Genomic DNA, 22,248 nt, shown 5'->3' with positions numbered 1-22,248 from the left:
TCAGTGTTCCTCCCAGATTAATGCTGAAAGTGTGATCTCTTAACAGAGAATTTCATTCAGAAAATGAACATTGATCACTGTTTTCAGCTCCCCACTGGCAAGTGCTGGAATTTCTACACCAATGTAATCTTAACAGCTCTGTAGTAAGAAGACCACTATAGGACTGGGGATATGGCTCAATGGCAGGGTGTGGCCTAGCATGGCCGAGGCCCAGGCTTCTGCCTGCAGCATGAAATAGAAGAGAGAAGAGAGGCCGGGGATTTAGCTCAGTGGTTTTGCCGCCTGCTGCGCAAGCGCAAGGACCCAAGTTCAATCCCCAATACCAAAAAAAAAAAAAAGAAAAGAAAAGAGCACAATATTCAAAAGTCAGGAGAATCAGCTTCAATATCAACTTCATGGCTTGCATTGGATCTGGAGCAAATCCCCTCTTCCCAGGCCTCTAGATCCTCATCCGTAGATCAGAAGTTGCATCCATCATAGAAGGTCATGCTGACTTGCAATCATAAAGGATTATTACTGATATAAAATGAAATCATATGTGTAAAGTTCTCTCAAAAACAAAACAATTACATAAATGTAAGGGATCATAAAACATAAATACTGTTTTTTTTTAAACTGTTACAAATTACTTTAAACCCGGCACGGTGGCACTGGGTAGGCTGAGGCAGGAGGATCACCACAAGTTTGAGTCCAGCTTGGGCTACAAAGTGAGTTCAAAGCCAGACTGAACTACATAGCAAAACTCTCTCAAAAAACAAAAAACAAACAACAAAAAAAGAATTACTTCAAAAAGTTAAAACTGGCCCACATTCATTTCTTATAACTCATTACATAACCCAGTATTTGACTACAGAACATAAAAGTAAAGGTTGAGTAGCCCTTATCAAAAATCCATGGGCACCCCTGTGCTCTCTTGCAGGGTGGCCCATCCTCATGCTGAATGGTGCACTTCGTTTCCTACTTTTCCTTGGCCCAAATTCGTTCTGCAGAGCCTATTTTTCTTTCCTTTAATAAACACAAAACTTTGCTACCATTAAAAAAAAAACTCTTGGAATCAGAAGCATCTCATATTTCAAGTTTTTTTGCTTTTAGAATTATTTAGACTTTCAGTGAGGTCTCCCTAATCCTAAAATACAAAATACAAAACATTCTAAAACCCAACATTTTTTGAGAATGAACATGACACTCAGTTCAGTTTTTGTGCATTTCAGATTTCAGATTTTCATGTTAGGGACTCAACCTCTATGAACAATGTTGAAATACGGGCCGGGGATTTAGCTCAGTGGTTTCACTGCCTGCTGCGCAAGCGCAAGGCCCCAAGTTCGATCCCTGGTACCAAAAAAAAAAAAAAAAAAAAAAAAAACCCCAAACAACAATGTTGAAATACCACTTGATACTGTGTCCACTTACAATCAAATAACTAATTTCAACTAAAGTATTCAAAATTCACAATGAATTTAGATTCTTGTGTGTGCATGTTTTGAAAATTATACTAGAAACTCTACAAAGTGCACTAAAAAGTAAATTATACATAAATCATGTTGAAAATGCACTTAAAATACAGTGACTGAAATTTTTCTTCTTTGTTTTAATAAATTTAGAGGGTCGGGGATTTAGCTCAGTGGTTCCGCCGCTTGCCCCACAAGCGCAAGGACCCAAGTTCGATCCCCAGTACCAAAAAATAAAATAAATTTAGAAAACTCCCAAGGAGAGCTAGGCATGTGGACTACACCCATGATCCCAGCCCTTGGTGGGGCTGAGTCAGGAGGATTTGAGTTTGAGGCCTTAGGGAGTTTGAGGTCAGCCTAGACTACACAGTGCAACCCTGTCTCAAAAAAAAAAAAAAAAAAACAGCCACAGTGGGGTGGCCCAGTCAGCACTCAGGAAGCTGAGGCAGGAAGATCACCACAAGTTCAAGGTCAGCCTGAACAACACAGTGAGACCCTGTCTCAAAAAAAAAAAAAAAAAAACCTCCAAAGTAGAGCAGAAGGTGTAACTCTGTAATATAGCAGGGACTAGTCTGATCCTAGGCACTACAAAAAAGAGAAAGAAAACTCCAAGGAATGACAGATTTAGTGATAGACTGCTATAAAATGAGTCCCCTATTCGCATCCCACCAAGAGACCAATGCTTCCTCTTTCAGCTTGGGAAAAGGCTTGATGTGAAGAAAATCCTGCCCCCAGCGAAAGGACAGTTCTATTATAAAATAAAGCACCGAGACACTCATCTATTGAACAGAGAATACAGACAACCTTTTTGAAACCTTAAAAGGGGGAAAAGGACAAACTATACATAACAATTTAGTTTAACTCATAAACCTATTTGCCACAGGACTTTCAGATCTGAAAGGTTCTTAAATTCGATGCATTTGGGCCCGCGCTCCTACAGATGAAGAAACCAGGACCAAGAAAGTGTACATCCTTTCAATGAAGACAATATAAGGGAGTGGGAGCTGACTTCCTAAGGAAGAATACAATACAAGTACGTACTCATTTTAGGACATGAAAAAAACTTGAAAATATTTTAAAAATTCATGTCACAAAATGCAAACTGGAGGCAGCAAGTGTAATGGGGAGGAAGGGAGAAGGATGAAAACAAGGAAAGGGAAAAAAATAATGACCCCAAATGCTAAAAAAAAAATAGATATTGGGGCCGGGGATTTAGCCCAGTGGTTCTGCCGCCTGCCTCGCAAGTGCAAAGTCCCGAGTTTGATCCCCAGTACCAAAAAAAAAAAAAATAGTTATTAGCCTGGTCTTGATATCGTTACCCACATATTTATTAATTGAGGAAGGGGTGAGATAGGGTCTCGCTATGTAGTTCAGGCTGGCCTTGAACTCACTATGTAATCCTCGAACTCTATGATTCTCCTGCCTCAGTGATGGGATTAGAGGTGTGCACCACCACTCCCAGCTAATATTTATTAATTATAAGGGGACAGTAGTAATTTTTCCACTAGCCAAGTGATCAGATTTCATATGTGACAAATAAGACAACACATGCCTCTTGAATATGATGTACTAGAGGACACTACGTCACCTCTATATTTGCCAAAAATACACAATTTGATTCTTATAAGAAAACTTCAAACAAACCCAAATTGTGAGATATTTTGCAAATAACTTTAAGACTAAAAAGATAGGACAAATAAATGCAACATGCAACCCCTGATAAACCCTAGAGCAGAAAAAAACTTTTGCTATAAAAGATACTAGAACAATTGGTATAATTTCCTGACTGCTACAAGTATACTAAGGTTAGATGAATGAATGACTCCTTCTGAAAGACTCCTACTGATAATAGCCCAGACTCAAGAGTGACTTCTGCAGCTTACTCTCAAAGGTTCAGAAAGGGCTGGAGATGTTACTCAGTGGGAAAGCAAATGCTTTACATGCATGAAGCCCTGTGTTTGATGCCTAGCACCAAAAAAAAAAGAAGAAAGAAAAAAGGCACAAGATATCATGGGAGCACAAGGGGAGAGACATCTAACCCAACCTGGATACTCCCTCAGGAAGAAGGCTTACTGAAGGATAAAAGCTGGGCCACATCTAGAGAGACCACTAAGAATTAATGGGATAAAAGGAAAGAATGCTCAGTACAGCTTCAGAAGGCATGAGTGTAGATTTCACACAGATTGTGACTAAACTGGATCATGTGTTTCTCCAAATGTAAGAGTTGAAACACAGTAAAGGAGGGAAGGAGCAATGACAAACACATGGTGTGACAGCAGGAATTTCACACAGGTACCAGGAAGATAGGACAAAGCAATGGATGCAGGGTTTCGAGGTGGGGGAAGAGCAAGCAGTAAGTAACCACAGAAGCGCTAGCAAAGCAATGGGAAAAGGATCACAAGGGGGGCAGGAGGGGGAGCAGAAAAGGAGGCAAAGGCCTGCTTTAAGCAAAACTTTACTTCCTATTCACAACAAAAAATTATAAATACCAAAGACAAATCTGTTATACATAATCCATTCTGGCATCATTCTAAATAAACAGCTAGTGATGGGCATAAAAAAGAAGTCACTGATTAAGGTGATTCATTTTACTAGAGTATATAACATCATAAAAGATTCTGTTAAAAAAAAAAGGAATGCGGAGTATTTTGTTACAGCTGGAACAAAGCTACTGGAGCAACAGCTGTGCACCATGTACTGTCCATCTAAAACCACAAACTAAAGTAACCCCTGCCAGACAACTTCATTTGACCAATCAGTTCACCCAATGGCTTCTTCCTGAAACCAACTGCTACCAAAAAAATCTAAATACATGATTTGAAATGATTTTAGTAAAGAAAATAAATAAATAAAATTGTCCATAACTCCGCATGTAAAATTAAAAACTGAGAATCACAAGCTAATATTATAACAGAAGACAAAGTTTTCCACACTATTTTCACAACTACTGAAGTAATAATCGGAAGCCAGGCACACCTGTAGTCCCAGCTTCTCAAGCTTGGAGCCAGAGGAATTTGAGCCCAGGAGTTCAAGACCAGCTTGAGCAGCATCACAAGACTGTCTCACAGAAATGCAAAAATAAATAAATGAAACTATGATCACCGAACCTTTTAGACTTCATATAATAAGGAAATGACCCCAAGACCCAACATCTGATGAAGCTGAACTATTCACATGCAACCTCACCAATCCCAGTCCATTCTTAACATCTGACTAAATGAAAAGTGCTTTATCAGGAAACACTGCACTGGTTCTAAGAAATGTTTAACATTAAGTCACTTCACAATTAAAAAGTAGTTCATTTAAACCAAGTTTTTCGCGTGGAAATTCCATACCAGTATCTGAAACTAACAATGCAGTGTTCAAGTAAGCTATTAAACCATCCATCTAAACATCTGCAACTCATTATTAAATTACCACAGACTAACATCTTTGTTGTATAATTTATCTCCATTTTTCTACTCCAAAAACCCACAAACCTCTAACTTTAAATTCACTTCTTTCTCAGTTTAAGACACATGACCATGCACTTGAATATGCACACATACATACATGTCTAAGGCAAACTCCCTATCTTATTTGGCTGACACATCTTAATTTCAGATGCACAAGGGATGAAATCACAAATTTAACAGTCATGTATCTTTTCCATGATTTCTGAAATTTAAATGTTAATATCTATCATAATCTTCCTTTGCAGTTTGACTTGACTATTTGCTTTCAGCTAACAAATTGCTGACTACTATAATCTCAGCCACATGTCATCATTTAAGCAAAAACAAGGCTTCGGGAGAAAAACTCACCAGGAAATAAGACAAAAGCAGTAACTCTTTAAGAAAGTATTCTCAAGGCTGCTGTTTTACATTTCCTGAACCAAAATTTCCACAGAGAACTCAAAATAAGACCATCTTGTCCAAAGACTGTTTTGGATAAAACTCCATGTTTATAGATCAACTGCTAAAACTTCTAAAACTCAATATTCAAATGCACATATGCCATATACGACCTTTTCATTACAGAGAAACTCTGAAATTCAAAAAGAAAGCCAGTTTTCTGTCCTCTTCAGAAACTAGCTGCTATGGAACCACAACAGATTCAACTCATCTTTCCTAAGACCTTTACTTCCCCAATTATTTCCTATGTCCTGTTTAAGACCTAACACTAGCACTTAATAGATATTAACAAGTATCCTGCTAAGAGCTTAGTTCATGTAACAAAAGATATTTCTGGTCTATGATTCTCAAAACCTAAATATGAAGAATAAAATGTACAAATACAACTAAGTGGCACATATTCAGGCCAGGAACCTAAAGATACAAAATCTTCTACTAAAATACTTGTTTATATTCTAGTATTTACAGGATTTAAAACAATTTAAGGTGAATAAGACACAGAATTACTGTCTAATCCAAAACGCTCTTTGAGAAATGTAATGGCCACACAATCATAGTGGTTGAAAGGATGTCAACCAAGAGCTACATATAGCTTGCAAGATGCATGTTGTTAGACAAACAATAGGAATTTGTCCAGGTCTACAGCTTTTTAAAAAGAAAAACAGGGCTGGGGATTTAGCTCAGTGGTTCCGGCGCCTGCCTCAAAAGCGCAAGGTCCCAAGTTCGATCCCCGGTACCAAAAAAAAAAAAAAGAAAAGAAAAAGAAAAACAAAACCACAAAGCTGTGTTGTTTAATTTCATTAGACTACTCATGACTGTAAAAAGGCAATCACAAGGAATAACTTCCTCTCAGACTTGACAGTGTTTCATCATTTCCCTGAGAAACTGGGGAACAGAGAAAATCTTCTAGTCATATCTTGATGAATGTTTCCATTTCCAAAGATAAGTGAATGCTGCAGGCATGTAAGTAGAAAAGTTAATTCTGCAAAAGGGAAACTTGAGGCTAGACAAAGATAAAGCAATTATCTCCACTGCTTTAATACAAAAAAATGTTGAGATGCAATAATTTCATACCCAGAGAAGTCATCATTTATCACGTAAAAGTAAATATAATCTTAAATACCTATCCAGTTAAAAGTACTTGAAAGTATTTTTTCTTTTTTTTTTCCCCCTCTTTTGGTTTTTTGAGACATTATTCAAGTTCAGGCTGGCCTTGAACTCACTATGTAGCCTACCTAGGCTGGTCCTGAATTTGCAGTGACCCTCCTGCCTCAGCCTCCTGAGGGCTGACATTACAGGTGTGCACCCAGCAAAAATGCTTGAAAGTATTCTTGAAATCACAATTCAACCCACCATTCACTACACCTGAGTTCAATCTGGCACTTAATAAATCGCAATTCAAAAACAAACCACCACCAAAGGTGGGTGGGTCACCCCAGTTTCTCCTCTATAAAGTTCTTATTTTCTCCTGGATAAATACCTTACGGGAACAGGTTTTGAAACAATGTTAACATCCAGCTACTCCCAAACCTTCATCAACTAATTTTAACATTCAATTATGACTCCTAAATCAAATATTATGCTTGCCAAAAGATTTTCTAATTTTCCAATTGCCTGTATGTTCATTAGTCAGTCTGAATTCCACATTTAAGAAGTTTTTAAGAGGGCCGGGGATTTAGCTCAGTGGTTTCGCCGCCTGCTGCGCAAGCACAAGGACCCAAGTTCGATCCCCAGTACCAAAAAAAAAAAAAAAATAGAAGAAGCTTTTAATAATTTGTCACTATGGAGTCGCAGTCTTACTTTATTATGGGCAAGAATCAACTGTTTCATTTTAATGATTAAACTTCCCTGAGCGAGCCAGTGGAAGTTTTTCCAGGTTGACGCCTCTGTGTCTCAGGTGTCCCCATCACTTTGTTTTCTGGGGTTTTCCTTATTTCTTGGCATTACAAGCTACTCCAAGTTCATCTTTTATTATTTCCCGGCTCCAACTCTAAAATCAGGTATTTCTCTGAGGTTTTTTCTACTAGAGAATGGCATTCAGAAATCAAGATCTGGGGCCAGGGATTTACCTCAGTGGTTCCGGCACCTGCCTTGCAACTGCAAGGTCCCAAGTTCGATCCCCAGTATCAAAAAAAAAAAAAAGAAATCAAGATCTGGTGCTAGGTGATCTCATCACTACTCTACTAGGTCATCACTGTTTCTCAGCCCTGTTAGCTGGGAAAAATATGTACAGACGTGGTCACGTATATCCGCACATCTGTGTACTTTCAAAATCATGACTTTCATGGCAGTACCTTCAATTTCAAACATTTCAAACCTTTGCCCTTTCCAGATTTGTAGCTCCCTTCTCTCCAACAGTAAGAGGGGGAAAAAAAGCCATCAACTAGAGTTCAATGGTTGCATCAAGTTCTTTCTCTTTATCCTGAGGATATAGTCCAAATAGTGGGTTCAAAAGTCATCTAAATTAGTTTTCTTTCACCCACTGAATGTGATTAAGTGATTCATCTGAAATAAGGTTCAGTACACTTGTCTGTATTCCACTTTAAGATTTTTTCATCGCTTGCTTTTATTGCTGTGTTTGCTATTTATACACTGATTATGTGAAACATTAACATGGTTCCAAAGTCAGAAAACAATATCCCAGAAGGGTTACTGTCCTCATTACATCCATCTCTTTCACTTTACTCCTAGGGCCAGGGATTTAGCTCAGTGGTTCCACCGCCTGCCTGGCAAGTGAAAGGTCCTGAGTTTGATCCCCAGTACCAAAAAAAAAAAACACTTTACTTCTATTCACCCTCCTTAGGTCAATCTCTATCATCAATCTCTCATGTATCCTTGTTTCATTCTGTTGTTGTTCCCTTGAGCAAATACATATGTATTTTATTTCCCTTTCTAAATATAGGGTACTTTTCAACTTTACTTTTTTCACTAACACTGTATCTTAGCACCCCACAGGGCACCGAGACCTTCCTCATATCTTTTACTGTTGTAGAACGCTCCACTGAGTGAATATATCATATGGTATCCAATTAATTTACAAGTAGCTTCTAATTTTTGCAATTATAAACAATGCCACAATTTCGTGCATATGTATTCTCATACTGTTGGAAGTATACCTTCACAGAGTTAATTCCTAGATTTGAGATTACTGAGCCAAAAGGTAAACAAGTAAATAGTCAAACATCTATCTCTCCTACTAAAACCCACAGGGAAGAACGCATCATTTCTTAGTCTCCCCCACCCCACCCCACAAAAATGCATAAACTGAAATTAATCAGGAAGAAACATCAGTCAAATTCAAAATGGAGGGAACCCTAGAGATAACTAATTTGTACTCTTTGCAACACAGGCTAAAAAACTGTTCCAAGTTAAAGGCAATGGGGATACAGAATGAATTGTATAATCTTTTCTTTTACTATAAAGTGCATTATTGGGAATATTGGCAAAATTCGTATTTCTGGTTTTGGTTATTATACTATGTTAAGCAAATATTCTTGTAGTTAAAAAAAAATATGCAGTGATACTTATTTAAAGATTGGGGGAGAGGGGATTATGTCTTCAATTTACACTCAAATGATTTTTTTTAATGTGTAGAAATTAGGGGAATAAAGCAAATACAGCAAAAGAGCATTTGGAAATATGGGCACATCAGATATCATTTTAACATATTCGTTATTGTAGCACTAAACATTTACTTACATGTACACAGAGCTCTTTCTCCTAGGGGGGAAAATCATATAAGGTGGCAATACTAAGCTCGTTGGCAACATTAAACTATAAACTAACAACAATAAACTGATCATAAGTGAATTAAACTATTAATGTTTTTAATGTTTGTAATCATCACACAGCTTTTATAAAACCTAAACTATAACTTACAAGACTTCAAGAAACAGACTAGGGCCAGGGATTTAGCTCACTGGCACCGTGCCTGCCTTGCAAGGAAGGGCAAGCTTCCATGCTAGGTACCCCCCCCCCAAAAAAACAGTCTAATTATGTTCCCAGTAGCAACATTTTAGACAACATGTATTTCTTTGCTTTTCTGAGGCACATTTTTCTTTGTAAAACAAAAGCAAAGGCCTATCAAGGACAATGGTTTAAACTAAGTTTCAATCCCAAACAGATTCAGCTTCTACCCCAGTCATTTAACATCAAGACCTCTCTTTAAAGATTCAATACCTACAGCACAGTTGAATTCTGAATGTGAAGTTAAGAAAACACTACTTAGGCTGAGGAGTGTACCCCCATAGTCTCAACTGTTCAGGAAACTGAGGAAGGGGTTCAAGTCCAGCCCAGGCAACATAGCAAGACCATCTAACATACACATATGGACAAAGAATACTATTTTATTAGTTTCTTTTTAACATATGGAAAAACATATAATAAATATACAAAGAATTTTAACATAAAGACATCCTAAGCTAGAATTTCCTTCTGCTTCTTCTGACAAAAGCAGGCATCCTGTTTTTTAAAAAAAGTTCTTCCTTGGATGCCTAGAATTTGGATCATAGCACGCTCTTCAAGACTTTTCAACTGTGACCAGAATAAGTAAATCTCTACTATTAACATCATTGGGAGAAGAGCCTTATTTTTCAATGCTAGCAATTCATTTGTAAATTATTCTCAAAAACATAAAACAATGTGCAAAAAATATCTAGTTTTCAGTCCTGATCAAAGTTAACAATGTAGATGCTTTCAAATTGCAGGAAGTCTTCAAGATGTTGGCCACGCAGCAATACAAACTCAGAACCCTGACACACTGATCGAGTAACTGTTAACACAAGTAAAGGAGTCTTGGAATATCTCTAGAATCTCTCTGCCCCAGGAATGGCAATGAAAAAGCACTCAGCAAGACACAAACTCTTCTAGGTAAAAAGCAGTCTCTGAGTCAGGGCCAGACCAACAGGTTTTAAGACTGCAAAACCCAAGATGTGAGAAATCAGCCAACCCCATAGCTCAAATCTGAGAAACTGATGAATAAAAAAGATGCTAAAAGAACAGAAATTGGGAAATTTCTCTCTTTAAATTTGCCAACCACATATAGTCTCTTCTCAGAGTTGCCAGATGAAGCAATAACCGAAAATACCAATGGTTAAACCCTGGGCCTGGCATATGCTAAGCCCCCACTTCCATTACTGTTTAATATCAACTCCCAACTGATTAAAAACTTGTTTCCCCAAACTTAAAAGGGAAATTAATATTCATCGCCTAAATACAACACAGAAGTGAGGAAGGTAAGTATGGGTTGGAATGACAAAGACTTAAAATAACAGACTGTATGCTGAGGAAAAATCAAAAATTGCAAATTTTGTTTTGGAAGAACATCAAAATAAAGAAGTAAGAAATCACATAACACATAACAGGGGCCAGGGATTTAGCTCAGTGGTACCACCACCTGCCTCGCAAGCACAAGGTCCTGAGTTCGAGTCCCAGAACCAAAGGAAAAAAAAAAAACCACACAAGTAACAATCATTATTTACTTACACAGTAGATGGCACTGTGCTGAAGGACTTGCAGGCATTATTTACTCCCAAAACCCTAAGGGTGCTGTTATTCTCTCTTCAAATGGGGAAACTGAGGCTTAAGGAACCTAAGAAACTTGATCACAGACACATAACTAATTAAATGAGTAAGAAAGAATCCTAGATATTCAAAGGTACAGAGATTTGTTCAACCAAACCCAGTATTTTATGGAGTAGAAACTAAACCCCTAAAGAGATTAGACAATAAGGTACCAGCAGAGTGACCTGGGTAAGAAGACAGTCCCATGTCCATCTCTCTCCCTTCCACTCTGGACGACACCAAAATTATGTCCTAACTTGAGTTTACCAACAGAACTTAACTTAAATGTTTTTCAAAAAATTATGAGCAACAGAAACAGGAAGATCATGTGTACACGTGTAGTCTTAATAAATACTTTGCATTTTTAATGACACACATGTATTTGTTGTAAAGTAGAAAAGGTATCTCAATTTAATAATTTCCTAATTTTGCTGCCCCTCATATGCACAGAAGGTAATAACTAAATCTAAGGTCAAAGAAAGGCAGGACTAAAGGTGAAGTTGTCTTAAAATTTTTCATTTCCAAATTTCTATTTTATCGGCTAAAGATAACATAATAGAAAAATATATACTGAAAGCTGCAAGTACAGCATAGTATTTCAGGAGTCTCAAAAAAAAGGATCATTTTGTGCCACCCTGACCGCTTTCAAAGAGAACCATATTCCTTGTTAAATGATTATTCTGCTGTCTTCTCTCCTTGCAGTTTCTACTGCTGCACAGTCACAGCAGAATGAAATTTAACTTTAGAGTCAGACAATAAACAGCAACTCTATCAGGTGATAATAAAGTCACTTTAATTCCATTATCTAAGAGTAAAACAATTGTGTAGCTTTACTGTGCATCACACATTGTCCTAAGTCCTTGGCATATGTTAACTCATTTAATCTTCACGACTAAACATGGCACACTGTACTTCCCCAGTTCACAGATGAGCAAAGCTGAGGTACAAAAGTGGAGTGGTTTACCTAAGAGTCACACACACCAAGTGGCAGGGCTGAGTCTATCCAGGCTGTGTCTCCTCACCCGCTGGACACCTCAATTTCAGCACCTCTCCCTGTTTCACTGGCTCCCGGTCAACCATCCCACTCCCCCACCCGGCCTGCGTCCCCTCTAAGATACCGTGGTATATATCATTTCATTATCTCCATCACCAACCCTACATACACTTTTGGTTGTTTGAGGTGCTGGGGATCGAATCCAGGACCTTGCATATGCCAGGCAACCGCTCTACAGTTAAGCTACATTTTCCAGTGTTTTTACAAATCCTTCCCATACTGACTTTTCCAAATCTAAATCTCCTTTGCATCTCAACGTGTTACAGAACTCCACACATGCACACTTATAAAAATGGCTACCACTAACGGAATATATATATGCTAGATAAAACCCCAAGCTCTTTCTCAGAATTTTAGTTAAGATTGGGTAGTGAGACCCATTTTATTGATAAAATTGCGGCTCGGAGCTGAATATTTTTGCAACTTTCTCACAGCCAAAAAAAATGACAGAGCAAAAGACACATACTCAAGACTGTATGACTCAAAAGCTCCCACCCTTAATGTATATGTACACGTCTTTCTCAAGGACACCTTATATATCATTTAAAGCATCTAGCTCCTACACTACTCATAAAGGAAGCATTTCAACAAATGAATTCTAGGAAAATCATTAGGAAGACAGCAATGACTATTTCTTAGTGGTTTCTAATACAATTAGCCAAAAACAGTTCTGATATCTTATTTAAATAACATGAATTCAATTACATTCAGATAGTCCCTCCCTCAAAAAAAAGGTGATTTAAATCTTTTAGGTAACACTAATCACCAATACTGGAACCCAATTATTCTCCTACTCCTTTACTACTTCAAACACTAACCATCCGAGGAGTCACCAAAGAAAGGGTTTGCTGTAAATTGTTTTGCTTTGCCATCGGTTATTTTAAAAATCCTTCTTGGCCTTAGGGAAATAGCAACGTGACATAATCCCTGATTCCGTCTGCTAAACTTAAACCCATCTCACCTCTCTGTCATTTTTTCAACCCACTTATGAGCATATTGTAAATGCTCATTACGTAAACATCCTCTCTTCCTGGATACAAAGGTTCCAAGCAGCAGTTTTTAATCCCGTGGAATAATTACAGCCCATATAATGACAAACCGATGAAAAATCTAAAAAAAATATTTCGCCATCAGTACTCGATACAGTACAAGCAGCTGTTACCTGACAGACCAAGGTTCTACGTTTCTCCCAGCATATGACACACCTTTTAGACTGACAAAAGCAGATCGCTACCTGGCTTTTCTTTTTTAAAATCCCAGAAAAGATCTCTTAAGCCTCTCACCGAGGACAAATTCTAAGAATGAAGCATTCCACCTCCTCCTCTAACACAGACTTTGCCCCCCCCACCCCCTGCCCAGCAACCACGGAGGAGTAGGGCTTGGGGTGAGGTTGAGGGTGACTGGAATACAGAACGCCCCCACTCGATCGACCAGCCGGGCTCACCCTAAACTTCACCTTGGCACGGCGAGAACCAGGAAGGCACTAGGAATTCCTAGGAAACGGTCCCGCCACCCCACCCCCCGTCAGAGCACATTTTTAACTTCCTCGAAGCCACCACTCCCTGGAGCATTATCAAACACTCCCACCCGGACCTATTACCTAAGAGACTACTTGTAAACCAAGAGCAAACACACACAAAGAAAAACACCCCTGCTCGATGCGGCCAGTTCGGGCTCGCCCGGCGCGCAGGTCCCGGGGACCGCGCAGAGAGCGATCGCCTCGACGGCGGCTGCAGGGACAGCGCGGAGGCCGGCTCCGGTCCGCGCCGCTGCCCGGGCCCGCGGGCAGGAAGCCCGGAGCGGCTGCGCGGCCGCTCCCGGGGGAGCTCCGGCCTCGCTCGGAACGATAAGGTGGGACGCGCTTCCCACCCTGCCGGCTCCGCCCTCCCGGCCGCATTCCTGAGAAGCCCGAGTGCGGGGCAACGCGCCGGGCGCAGGGAGGGCAGGGGCGCGGCGCCGGGGCCGCCGGGCAGAGCGCAGAGCCGGCCGTGTCCCCGCGACCCCCGGCCCGGCCCGGTCTGCACGGCGCCTCCGGGGCGGGGTAGGGCGGCCGGCCCCACAGGTAGCGCGAGCCCCCACCCGCAGGCCCGCTGCCCGCACCTGGATGAACTGGATGGTGAGCGCCGACTTGCCCACGCCGCCCCCGCCGACCACCACGAGCCGGTACTTCTCCTGGCCGGAGCCGTCCCGCCAGCCGGCCGCAGCCATGGGGACGCCGCGAGCCCAGCCTGGCCCGGCCGCGCCGCCGCCGCCGCCGCCGCCGCCGCCCGCCCTAGGCCCGGCTCCGGGGACGTGTGTGACCGGCGGGCTGCGGGCGAGCGGCCGGGCGGGGGACACGGGCGCCGAGGGCTGCCGAGACGGCCGGGACGCGCAGCAGCGCGGGGCCCGACGGGGGCCGAGCACCGCCCGAGGCGCGGAGGCGCGGGGAAGCGCGGGGCCAGGGGCGGCAGCGGCCGGGGCGCGCTCCTCTACGCTCCTCCGCAGCGCCTGCCACACGCAGCCGCCAGCGCCGCTACAAATGGCCGTCTGGGGGCCGGGCCGCCGGGCGGAGGTGCTGCATATGCATGAGGGGGCGGGGCGCAGCCGCGCCCGCGGGAGCCCAGCCGGCCCGGGCTGAGACCCCACTGACGCGCAGTCCGCGTGCTCGCCGGGGAGTGCGCCCGGGGAAGGGGAAGACAGCTAGCGAGAAGGCGTGTGACCGTAATTGCATGTGTCAGGGATTATGTGGATGAAAAATAACGGCATGTGACGGCATGTGTGAAAAATAGAACTGTTGTCATATTAGCTCAACTTGTAGGAGAGAATATTCTAGTTTGAGTGCAGATGGTGAACGTGCTTGTGTGAAAAACAGTATCCAGCCGAAATTGAGGATTAGAGCTTTCACAGTAACTGAGTGTGTGGTGGGCTACTGGTGTGACAATGACTGAGCAAGGGGAATAGATCACAACGACTGAGCTTACATGGACAAGAGCTAATGTGACAGATTTTGTGTGTGTGGTACAGTGTCTTCATAGCCGTGTTTGTAAGCGAGAAATGTGTGGTAATTGCCTGTGAGGAGTGTGAGTGTGGGAGATGCACTTGTGTTTAGCCACCTAATAGGCACTGTGCTGCGAGCTAGAGATGCTTTAGTGTGCAAAATTGTGTCCCTGCCCTCAGGGAGCTTAGAGTCCAGTGGAGACAGCCAGACAACAAGCATTTTATAAGCCATAGTGATAAGAGCTAAGATTACAGAAGCAACATGTGATCTCGTGGAGAAGCCCTCATCCCAGAGTTGGGTGGTCAGGGAAGGCTTCCCGAAAGACCTGAGGAATAGATACTATAGATAGATAAGTAATTCCAGGGAAAGAAAACCAAGTATCCAAAAGTCAGAGCTGAAGAGGAAAGAATTATGTCTATGGGGCTGGGGATTTAGCTCAGTGGTTTCGCCACCTGCTGCGCAAGTGCAAGGACCCAAGTTCGATCCCAGGTACCAAAAAAAAAAAAAAAAAAGAATTATGTCTATGATTTAGAATGTATTGGCAGAGTTTACATGCCAGTGATTGTGAATAAAAAATGATCATCTATGAGCATGTCAGTTTGACCAAATATAGGAGGAATCACAGCTCTCAGTGGAAGCAGCATAAGGTAGTAATTAAGGCCATGGGCTTTGAGGCCAAACCAGATCAAACCCTACCTCTTTCACTAAGGGTGTAAGGATGAACTTAATTCTGTGCCTCAGTTTTCTCTTCCCTAAAATAAAGACAAGTAACACTCTCACTATATGGATATTTTAATAAACACAAATGAATTAATACATATAAAACACATAAAAGAGTGATGGCATGTAGTAAGCATTTATAGTGTCTTTGGAACATGTTCTTGGATGCACTTAGTGACTCACTTGGAACCTTAGAATGATGCAGAAAAGATGCAGCCTTATTTCCAAAGCTAGGTCAGAAGAGATCATATGGCTATCACCTGTTCTGTAGGGATTCTTGCTGTGGGAAGCAAAGTAAGAAATCTGGTTAGCATAACCACACTAGAGTGGTCACATAGAGACATGACAGTCAAAAGTCCCCCTGAGCCCCCACAAGAAATCATCTGCCAGCCATCTGAGCCATACTTCTGGGATACCCAGCCCCACACAGCCTTCAGATGCAGCCTCTGCTGGCATCTGACTGCAACTGAATGAAAGACCCCAAGAGAGAACTTCCTGGCTCAGTCTTTCCTGAATTCCTGACACACAGAGTTATGAGCAAAATAAAATTGTAAACTGTGTATGTGTGTGCGTGTGTGTGTGCTGCTAGAAATGTAACCCAGGGCTTCATGCATGCTAGGCAAGCATTCTACCACTAAACCATACTCCCAGCCCTAGCAGCATTTTTTAATATGTTTTATACTGCACTAATGGCTACAAAAGCCTCAATAACAGATATTATTACCGATGTGAACAAAGGAATAGGAAAGAAGAGAAAGAGAAACCTGTATCAACAAGAAGTCCTAAAAAAGAGACAGGTATGTTTCCCGTAGTCCCTATCAGTGTGTACCTAGCCCTGCAATTTCCCATAAGCCTTCAAAACAAAAAAGATGGTCAAAGAGTCCTTCTTTTAGGAAGACTTAGAAATGATTATCAAATCTCAAGAATAAAAAAATGAAAAATAAATCCCCTAAGGAGGGAAGAAAAGGACAAAAACAGCTATACCCACCATAACTGTTTAGGTTGAGGCAAATCAGGTGTTGATCCTAAAGCAATTATAATTAGTGTCCAGTGACTGCATCTGGTGGAAGAATACTCAGAGGGTCTAAGCCTCATGATAGTTCAATAAAAGGAAAAGAGGAGGAGGCAATTATAAATACAAGCTGGTGAGCATATGTGTGCCCAGTGACTACAGAGTTTTCAGGAAGGAAACTCATTTTCACAAGCTCCTATTTCAAGAAATTCTATGCTTAGCTGCTTTTCTTCCTAACCAAGATTTCCTTCCCTTCCTGCTCTGAACCATTTCAATCCTTGTATATAGAACCAATCCAACCCTGAAGCTTGCTACTTGGAACAGCATGCAATTTAAAATTTACAAATGATTTATTTCTGGAATTTCTCACTTAATATTTCCTGATTGACCACAGGTAACAAACCATGGATGAGGGGAGCACTACGGTATCTCTGAATTCCCTTTCTATACTTTGAGAGTGACTTACCCTCACTCCAGATCTGGGGATTAAACCAAGTCCATTTAAGAGCATCAACTTTCCTAGTTGCCCATAGCAATGAGTCAAAGGATGGACAGATGACAAAAGTCAAACCAATCAGGAAAAGATGTAATGTCATCTACAGTTTTCACTGAGATGCAACTTCACATCCACAAGGATGACTTTAATCAAAAAGACATCATAATAAGTGTTGATGAGAGTATTAGAGGAAACTGGAAGCTTCATTCACTACTAATAGGAATGTAAAACAAAATCACTGCTTTGGAAAACTATGACGGTTCCTTAAAAGGTTAAACATATGGAGAATCTTCCCACACAACACAACAATTCTGCAGTTTCATATCCCCAAGAGAAATGAAAACAAATGTCCATACAAAAGCTTGTACAAAGAGGCCAGAGGTTTAGCTCAGTGGTATCACACCTGCCTTGCAAGTGTAAGGTCCTGAGTTCGATCCCTGGCACTAAAAAAACAAAACTTGTACATGAATGTTGACTCCAGCATTATTTATAATGGCCAAATATAAGAAACTCTCTAACTGTCCATCAATTGATGAATGGTGTCTCAGCAACAAGGAAAATGACTAAGATTCTCATAGCAAGAGTGGGATGCTGTAACACTGAGTACCTGGTGCAGAAGCCTTTGGAACTAGTTCAAGGGAGGAGTTTCGAAAGGTATGGAGAGGGCTGGGGATTTAGCTCAATAGTTTCACCGCCTGCCTCAAAAGCTCGAGTTCCATCCCAGGTACAAAAAAAAAAAAAAGAGAGAGAGAGAGATAGAGAAAGTACACCAGAGATTCTGGCTGGTGAAACAGCCCTAGAGTGCCATAAGCTGAGCTTGATGGGAGTTTCCAGTCAGAGCTCAGAAGACCAGAATGCTGACAGAAATGCAGCCAGTAAAGACCAGGCTCAAGAGCTTTCAGTTGGGAAGAAGAACTCCATTTGCAGCTGGGCTCCAGGCCACATGTGTTTTACCTTGAGAAAAGTTGCCTACATTTTGCTCATGTCCTGAGACTTTGCAGGAGACTGAGGCTGAGGATAGTAGACTAATCTGGTGGGGAAATTTCAAGGTACCCCAACATTGAGACTGTGGCATGAATACTGTTGGGGACTTTAAGCCAGATTTATACTGAAAATCAGAAGCAAAAATCCCATTTTAAAAGTTTTCAGTTTTGCCAGAAAGTGTCTGAAAAGAGAGTAGAGGAGATGTTGGTTACTGAAAATATTTGCATTAAGTACTTTGCATCAGGACAATTAGAAAACAATGGCTTCGGGGAATGTTAGGAATCAGCAAAATCCCACCATTAGAAAGGCTCAAAATTGGAAAAGTAAAAGACTTTGCTTTAAGAAGAGAGGCTTAAGGCATAGTGCTCCAGAATAGCCCCATAGGGAATTTATTTCACAGGATCAATCATAGGGATTTATTTCATAGTGCTTAGCCATCTAGGCATTCAGAGGGCTCTACAGCCATGTTACAAAAGGACCTATTACTTGAACTGGAAGCAGACCTTGGTGTCATCCATGTGGTCTTGGTCTTACAGGCATACAGAATGCAAGAGTTGTGGGGTCAGGGAGACATCCACCTAGATTTCAGAAGAGGGCCCGGGAGTTCAAACAGTGTGTCCCTGAAAGGACAGTGCATGAAGCTATGAGAATGAAGATGAAAGTGCACTGGAGGCCCCAGGAAGTTAGAGAACCCAGGAATGTGGCATGTCTGGAGAAAGCCATAAGGAATGCACAAAGCCAATGCAAGAGAGAAGCTATGAGAGCTGCAGCCATGAGCAAAGCCATAAAGGCAGGCTTGCCCAAGCCCTGTAGGGTTCACATTTCATAACATCTTGCCCTGGGTGCTGGACATAGAGCAACAGGAATTAATGTTTACCCTGCTAGGTTTCAGTCTTGCCTTGGCCCCATTCCTTTCTGTCTCCCTCTTCCTTCCTTTTAGAATCAGACTGTTTATCCTGTGCCATTGTATATAGGCAGTGTTTAACTACTTTTCGATTTTACAATGACCTGCAGCCAAGAGTTTGCCTTAAGTCTCAAAGGAGACTTTAAACTTGGACTTTTCAGCAATGCTAGAATTGTTAAAACTTGGCTGACTGTAGGGGCTGGGGATTTAGCTCAGTGATTTCACTGCCTGCTACACTAAGCGCAAAGACCCGAGTTCGATCCCCAGTACCAAAAAAAAAAACAAACTTGGATGACTCTTAGAAATGAGCTAAATGCATTTTGCATAAAGAGATGGACATGAGTCTTTTGTGGGCTTGGGACAGATAACAATCTAGATGTCACCCAAGAACCTCATGTGCTCATAGGCAGGGATCTTGGAAGGGGATTAAATTACAGGTATATTATAGCTGACTTGCCAGGAAGCCTAGAAGGCCTCCCAGCTTCTCTCTTGATGCTCTGTGCTTCCTGTCTGCCATGCCAATGTGCCATACCATCCTACCTTGGAGCCAGCCAACTTTGAACTGAAACCTCTACAAACTGTAAATCAAAAGAAACCTTTCCTCCTTTTACTTGTGAGTGTAGTGTATTGTGTCTCAGTAACGAATAAAGTGACTAAGACAGATGGATAAACAAACATGGTATACTCATACTCATATACCAAATGGAATATTATTTGGCAATAAAAAAGGAATGAAGTCACAAACCTTGAAAATACTGTGGTAAGTGAAAGAAGACAGACACAAAAAACTACATGTTGTGTGGTTCCATGTGTACAAAAGGTTCAAAATAGGCAACTCTGGGAACACAGAAAGTAGACTGCAGGCCTGGGGATTTAGCTCAGTGGTTCTGCTGCCTGCCTTCCAAGAACAAGGTCCCAAGTTCAATCCCCAGTACCCGAAAAAAAAAAAAAAAAAAAGAAAAGAAAGTAGACTGCAGTTGCTAGGATAACAGCAAATGATAATAGGTAAGGGGGTTCTTTTGAGGGAGATGAAATTGTTCCACAATTAGATAGTGGCGTTGATTGCACAAGTTTGTAAATATACTAAAAACTATTGATTATTTAAAAACACTTTAGGGGATAAGGAGTAGTTCCGTAGTAAAGTGTGTGTTTAGCACATGTGAGGCCCTGAGTTTGATCCTCGGTACCAAAAACGTAAAAACACTTTAAATGGATGAATTTTATTATATGTAAATTCTATCTGAGTAAAACTACGGGGAAAAAGATTAAGAGTTGCAAGATTTTATGTGAATGTGAAGAAGTTGTTTTTTACTTCAAAATGTCCCAATATCAGCTCTATTCCTTTTTAAAATTTTTGATCCCAAACAAGTTGCTCACCAAATAAGAAGCCCACATGCTCCACTTCACCCAGACCTTCTATTCCAAAATGCTTTATTTCTCCCTAGACAACACTCCCCAAGAGCTTTCCACACAAAGACACTTCCCTGCAAATACAAATCACAAGAGACAGAATATGGGAGAGAGCTAAAACCTGTAATCCTAGCTACCAGGAGGCTGAGGCAAGAGGATCACAAAGTTCAAGCCCAGCCTGGGCAACTTATAAAGACCTTGTTTCAAAAAAAAAAAACAGGCTGTGAATATATATCTCAATACCTCAGTGCTCAAGTGTTTGCCTAGAACATGTGAGGTCCTGAGTTCAATCCCCAGTACTACTAAAAAGAGAGAGAAAGAGAATGAATTGTCACTCAAGCCAATAAACATTGTATTTTCAATTTAATCTGAAACATTTTCTTCTCAAGTAGCTGGTGGATAATAGGAAATCTTAATGAGAAGCACTAGAACCTTGGAAAGAAGGCTGGGAATCATTCCCCCCACTCTGGACACCCAGACCTTAGAGAAAGAAATCCTGAGTGAAGAAGGAATCTCTTTCCAGTGTCACCTAGCAGATTATTAGGATGCTAGGTTCCCTAAGTCCTGTGCTCAGAGCACTTGTTGCCATGCCCAGCGGGGTTTTATCCAGAACCCCAAAGAGGTTCATGGCAGAGACAGTCTGATGCAGCCAGTCAAGAGGGCTGTTGACTGCACCATTTTTTACTTAAACTGTGTACCTATCTAACATGTCATCAAGATGTTTCAGTGGGTAGATATAGTATATTTTTGCTGAATAGATAGTCTCTGGCCTGTAATTCGATTTTTTTCTTGCTTTTTGGATTTTGTTTTGTTTGTTTTTTGCAGTTCCAGGATAGAACCCAGGAACCCAAGGCCTTGTGCGTGCTAGGCAAATGCATTACCACTGAGCTACATCCCCAGCCCTGTTGAAATTTTGTAGAGCTTGCCAATATTTTAGAATAGGATATTTTGGCTTGGGCCAAGTGGCTCAAACCCCGTAATCCCAGCTACTAAGGAGGTTGAGGAAGGAGAACAGCAAGTTCAAGTCCAGCCTAGGCAACCCAGGAACACAGGGAGAACTTGTCTCAAAAACAACTTTGAGCTAAGGGTATAACTTGTGATACAGTATGTGCTTTGCCTGTGTTAGGCCCAGGGGTTCAATCCCCAGCACAGAAAAGGAGTTGGGGGAGAAGGAAGGAAAAAAATTTATAGATCCCACCACCATATGCCAATCGCCTTTACCTAGGATGTGTATCTGAATCCCCTTTAATGTCTTTTAAAATGAAGAAACTAGGGCCTGGGATCTAGCTCAGTGGTTTCGCCGCCTGCCTCGCAAGCGGAAGGACCAGAGTTCCATCCCTGGTACCAAAAAAAGAAGAAAGTACAATGAAGAAACTCAGAGCCAGGGTCACGACACATGCCTGTAATCCCAGCTACTCGAGAGTGTGAGGAGGATTTGCAAGATCCAGGCCAACCTAGGAAATGTAGCAAGACCCTACCTCAAAAGATAAAAAATGAAAAGGTTGGGCTGGGGATTTAGCTCAGTGGTTCCACCGCCTCGAAAGCACAAGGACCTGAGTCCAATCCCCAGTACCAAAAAAATAAATGAATAAATAAAAAGGTTAAGGACATAGTTCAGTGGTAGAACGAGTAATTGCCTAGCATGTGTGCAGTCCTGGGTTCAATCTTCAGCTCTCTAAAAAAGAAAATAAAATAGACATTAGCCTCTGTCCATACTTGCTAAATGAGAATCTCTGAGGTAAGGATATAGAATCTGAATTTGTACATTAAAATACTCAAAGTGACTCT

The 22,248-nt window shown here is 41.3% G+C and overlaps 1 protein-coding gene across 2 annotated transcripts in view; it reads right to left on the bottom strand.

The window, feature by feature from the left end:
• Rras2 (RAS related 2) overlaps nt 1-14,435 on the bottom strand; it is a 64,698-nt gene extending 50,263 nt beyond the window's left edge. Inside the window, exon 1 of one of the 2 annotated variants that reach the window (XM_004851464.3) lies at nt 14,058-14,435. In XM_004851464.3, coding sequence (XP_004851521.1) covers nt 14,058-14,165 — 108 coding nt within the window. In that variant the 5' untranslated portion in view covers nt 14,166-14,435. Of the gene's footprint in view, nt 1-13,557; nt 13,579-14,057 lie in introns of those variants that run through there. The other variant, XM_087211616.1, reaches the window with a different exon arrangement.
• Between the last annotated feature and the right edge of the window lie 7,813 nt (nt 14,436-22,248).

This window comes from Heterocephalus glaber, unplaced genomic scaffold, assembly GCF_053883595.1.
Source record: "Heterocephalus glaber isolate CG9 unplaced genomic scaffold, H.glaber_assembly_v1.0 deba00001428, whole genome shotgun sequence".
Lineage (NCBI taxonomy): Eukaryota > Metazoa > Chordata > Mammalia > Rodentia > Bathyergidae > Heterocephalus > Heterocephalus glaber.
This window is presented reverse-complemented; position numbering and strand designations above follow the sequence as displayed.